This window comes from Cebus imitator, unplaced genomic scaffold (assembly GCF_001604975.1).
Source record: "Cebus imitator isolate Cc_AM_T3 unplaced genomic scaffold, Cebus_imitator-1.0 Scaffold36, whole genome shotgun sequence".
In the NCBI taxonomy this organism is placed as follows: domain Eukaryota; kingdom Metazoa; phylum Chordata; class Mammalia; order Primates; family Cebidae; genus Cebus; species Cebus imitator.
In genome coordinates, this window is record NW_016107351.1 from 334021 (window position 1) to 338615 (window position 4595).

The window sequence follows — 4595 nt, forward strand, 5'->3', positions numbered from 1 at the left end:
AACCCCGGGTACGCTCGGAGGAGCTGAGGTCACAGCCTCCAAGACCCTAACCCCGGGTACGCTCGGAGGAGCTGAGGTCGCACTCCCAAGACCCTAACCCTTGGTGAGTACACCCAGAGGAACACAAGGGCTCAGCAAGGTCTCATCGATTCAGGTCCCAGGGGGTCCAGAAGACCTCTGCAGGGCATATCTCCAAGTAGCACTATACTGTGTTTGTAGCATTTTGTATTTTGTGTATTTTATCTTACGTTTTATTTTAGAGATGGGGTCTCACTATGTTGCCCAGGCTGGTCTCAAACTACTGGGCTCAAACAATCTCCCACCTCCACCTCCCAAAGAGCTGGGATTACAGGTGTGACCCACTGCACCGGACCCATTTGTGATTTCAGATGAAGCAGTGTCTGGTCAAAGGAAGAGGATACTAGGACATCCCCTTAAAGCTGTGACCCTGCCAATGTGACAACCTTGGAAAACAGACAACTCCAGGTGAGGCTGAGATGAGAGCTCATGTGGGCCCCACTGTCATCCAAGGAAAGGCCCCTGGCAAGGTCGGCCCTCGGCAGGCAACCAGTGGCCTGGATGCCACCAGGGTTCCCACCAAGCCCTGCTGGATGAGGGCCCCTCGCTGGCTCAATCTGCCTTGTTCTCCCCAAGCCCACCCCATGCGCCTTCTTCCATGACCACAAAGCAGCGCCATCGAGGCCAGGTCTCCATGGGCACGGGCTCCACCCACACGAGCGACCGTCCCTGAAGGAGCTGCGCTGTGCATCTGAGCTCAGGCCGACCAGGGCTCCCGCAGATTGGGGCGGGAGGCAGCCCACATGGCACCCTGCTCTCACTCTGCCCCCAGGGAACTGTCTCAACGCACAGGGCGTGACTTAAAATCGCTTCTCGGTTACCATTCCCTAGCATGTCCGGGAGTTGATACTCTGGAGGAAGCATCAGCTGGGAAGGAACGTGAAACAGTCGATGTTTTACAGTCTCCTGCACAGAACTTCCCGTGACCCCGTGATGTTCCCCCTTTATTATTTGTGCAAACGTAACCAACTAAAAAAATTCAAAGAAACGTGCCTATTCTCTGGCATTTTAAACTATTAAATGTGATGAAGAAAGGACGTTGAGCATGTGAGTCGCTCGATGCCGTCTCTGAAGAAGGACCTTTGCTGTTAGGACCTCATTAGTTACCTCTGAGACCGCGACGTACACAAGGAGGCAGCAGGCGCAGGGCGGGTGCGGGGAGACGTTCACCCATCCGGTGCCAAACCTGCCCCGCCGAAGGGAGGAGGGTGGTCCACCCGGCACGACTGTCAGGAGACAGGGCCACTTACTCCATCAGCAAAGCTGGGGCTGGCCACTGTGACACCGGTGCCAGTAAACACATGAGGAGGGAGGGGACCGTCCCAAACCGAGCGCGCTGCAGCCACATGGCAAGGGGAACAGGAATGGAGCCCCGTGTCTCCTCGAGACGCGTCCTTCCTACCTGCTCTCTTGGGCTGCAAGTCTGTGCAAGGCGTAGGCAACTTCTGCACAGGCGAGAATCGACCCATGCCTCGTGTGTAGATCTGAACTCAGCGTCATGGACAGCAGCATTGGGAAGACTGCAAGAGACAGGGCCCAGAGGGCAGGTGAGAGCATGCACACATGTACAGCCTGTGGGACCCCCCCCCCACACCCACACAGGGCCCAGAGGGCAAGTGAGAGCGTGCACACACGGACAGCCTGTGGGACCCACACACACCCACACGCACCCACACGCACCCACACGGGGCCGAGAGGGCAGGTGAGAGCATGCACACACGGACAGCCTGTGGGACCCACACACACCCACACACACCCACACGCACCCACACGGGGCCAAGAGGGCAGGTGAGAGCATACACACATGTACAGCCTGTGGGACCCCCCCCACCCACACAGGGCCCAGAGGGCAGGTGAGAGCGTGCACACACGGACAGCCTGTGGGACCCACACGCACCCACACACACCCACACGGGGCCGAGAGGGCAGGTGATAGCGTGCACACACGGACAACCTGTCGGACCCACACGCACCCACACACACCCACACGCACCCACACGGGGCCGAGAGGGCAGGTGAGAGCATGCACACACTCACCCACACACACCCACATGCACCCACACGGGTCCCAGAGGGCAGGTGAGAGCATACACACATGTATAGCCTGTGGGACCCCCACACGCACCCACACGGGGCCGAGAGGGCAGGTGAGAGCGTGCACACACAGACGGCCTGTGGGACCCACACGCCCCCACACAGGGCCGAGAGGGCAGGTGAGTGCGTGCACACACGGACGGCCTGTGGGACCCCCACACGCACCCACACGGGGCTGAGAGGGCAGGTGAGAGCATGCACACACAGACGGCCTATGGGACCCCCACACGCACCCACACGCCCCCACACGGGGCCGAGAGGGCAGGTGAGAGCGTGCACACACGGATGGCCTGTGGGACCCCCACATGCACCCACACGGGTCAGAAGGGCAGGTGATGGCGTGCAAACACACGGATGGCCTGTGGGACACCCACACACGCCCACCAACAGGGTTGTCCCTCAGTGTCACCACCCCAGTGCCCAGGATGGTGCCCGTGGTGATGCAGATGGCCTCCGAGACACCAAGGGCGTCGGGACAGAGGCTGCAGTGTGGGGCACATGCACCGGTCCAAGTGCCCCAGACGGGGTGGGTAACTCAGACAGGAGAGGGAGCAGGGAAGAGGTGGACAGGCTCTCCAGGCCTTCCCTGGCACGCAGGGCAGTGTGGTCCCAGCAGGGGCTCTGTTGGCTGTCTGGGCAGGGGTGGGGGCGGGGCTGGACAGAGGCAGGGCTGTCCCCACGGGCAGTGCCTCCACTTTGGGTTTGCTCAGAAAGCACAGACCCAACGCTCGTGGCCGCAGAGGGAGGCAGCTCGACCACACCTGCATGGGGAGATCACACTTCCCGAGCCTGAGCCTCCCCACGTGCCGCCAGGCTCACTAAGGTCTGAGAATCAGAGAGGCTAAGAGGTGGCGGCTGCGGGTGACTGGCTGTTGGAGAATCAGAGAAATCTGCAAAAGGTCACAGTGCTGTCCTGACGTCCGTGCTCGTCAACTGGGAGGAGGACAAAGCTGAGCCCCTCAGTGTCAGCAAGGGTTAATTATGCATGTAAAGGCGAGGCAGTGCCACACTAAACCTGTGACGCCGACGCCTCGTAAAGCGATCACCAAGCTGAGAGGTCCCTTAGGAAGTGGCAAGCCCCCAGGATGTCTGACACACAGGCGTCAGGTCAGGAACCCCGCTGAGGAGCCACAGTGCAGCCTCCAGTGGAGACCCCGTAATCCGTGTCAGGGAAGTGAGGGTCATGTGGAGAAATGCGTGTATTCTCTCCTACACGTACGTCGGATGATTCTTTATTCCAAGCAGAAAAAACAAGACAAGACAGATGGGGTTTCTCTCTTCACTGGTGAAGTATGGGAAGAGCAGACTTAGCTGCTCCCGTCCGAGGTGACTTTAGTCCTGGGGCAGACTGTGAGTCCCCCATTTAGGCCCTTTCTTTCTAGAGACGCTGACAAATTCCGAAGAGCATTCAGGGTGGCAGGTGCAAGCCACCTGGGAACCAAGGCAGCAGCCTGCATGTCAGGCGTCCGGTGGGGCCTCACCGGGCTGCAGCATCTGGGACACAGTCCAGTGGTTCCGTGTCTGCAGACGCACTCACCACGTCCGTCCTCATATCCTGTCCCCCAATCAAGAGGAACAGCTAGTTCCTCGGACACTTCTCACCAAGACAGAAGCAGAACCTTATGTCCAGCACCCCCTCACCCCCGGGCCTTTCCGCGGTGCCTGTGTGTGGTGCCTGCAGCCAGCCGGGACACACACCCACCTCGCGTGGCGCAGTACGTGGGTGCTTGCTGGGTCAGGTTGTGCAGCGCCTTCGCGGCCAGCTCACGGATGACCCTGAGAGAGGAGAGAGAATGTCGTCAGGGCCGTTATTTTGATGATTCTAACTTTACGCAATTCATAAAAAGCAAACGAGGGGAGACGACAAATACGGGCCCCCAACTGGCCGCTTAGCCGAGACCACCGCTCACTCACTCGCTCACCACGCAAACCATCGCAAGAACCTCTGGCTCCAACAACGGACAAGGACCCATGACCACCACAGCGAAATCACAGGCGAACCACGGCTCCTCTCGGGATGCGGTTGCCACTCCTCGTTGCCACGTGGTAACCGAGTCTCCGGCCTCCCCGCCTCACACTGTCTGCAACAGTGCCACGTAAAGCCGCCCTCCATGGTTACAAGGGGTGAGCAGAAGGAATGTCCTAAGGCTCAGCCCGCCAAACCTGGGGCAGGTATCCAACAGCCGCCTCATGTGACACACTCTCAAAGTGCTGACGCTGAGCATGGGGATGGCAGAAGGCTGACCGGGGCCAGCTCCCGAGCCCGCCTCTCCTTCCAGAGCTCCACACAGAGGTAGAAGGCAAGCTGGGAGTGACCTGCAGAGCTCAGGCCCCTCCAGACACGAGAGAGCAAGTGGCCATTACTTAAAATCATCACAAGGGTGGCCATGTAACAACAAAGCAGCACAATGATGAGGTGAAAC

At 59.6% G+C, this 4595-nt stretch overlaps 1 protein-coding gene across 4 annotated transcripts in view; it reads right to left on the reverse strand.

Annotated features, from left to right (window-relative positions):
- The window catches only part of TBCD (tubulin folding cofactor D), a 196147-nt gene that overhangs the window by 46543 nt on the left and 145009 nt on the right, over positions 1-4595 (reverse strand). For all 4 annotated transcript variants that reach the window (XM_017524704.1, XM_017524703.2, XM_037737131.1 and 1 more), the window contains 2 exons: positions 3875-3948; positions 1481-1598 (listed from right to left, as the gene is read on the reverse strand). In XM_017524704.1, the coding sequence (XP_017380193.1) occupies positions 1481-1598; positions 3875-3948 (192 nt within the window). The remainder of the gene's footprint in view (positions 1-1480; positions 1599-3874; positions 3949-4595) is intronic.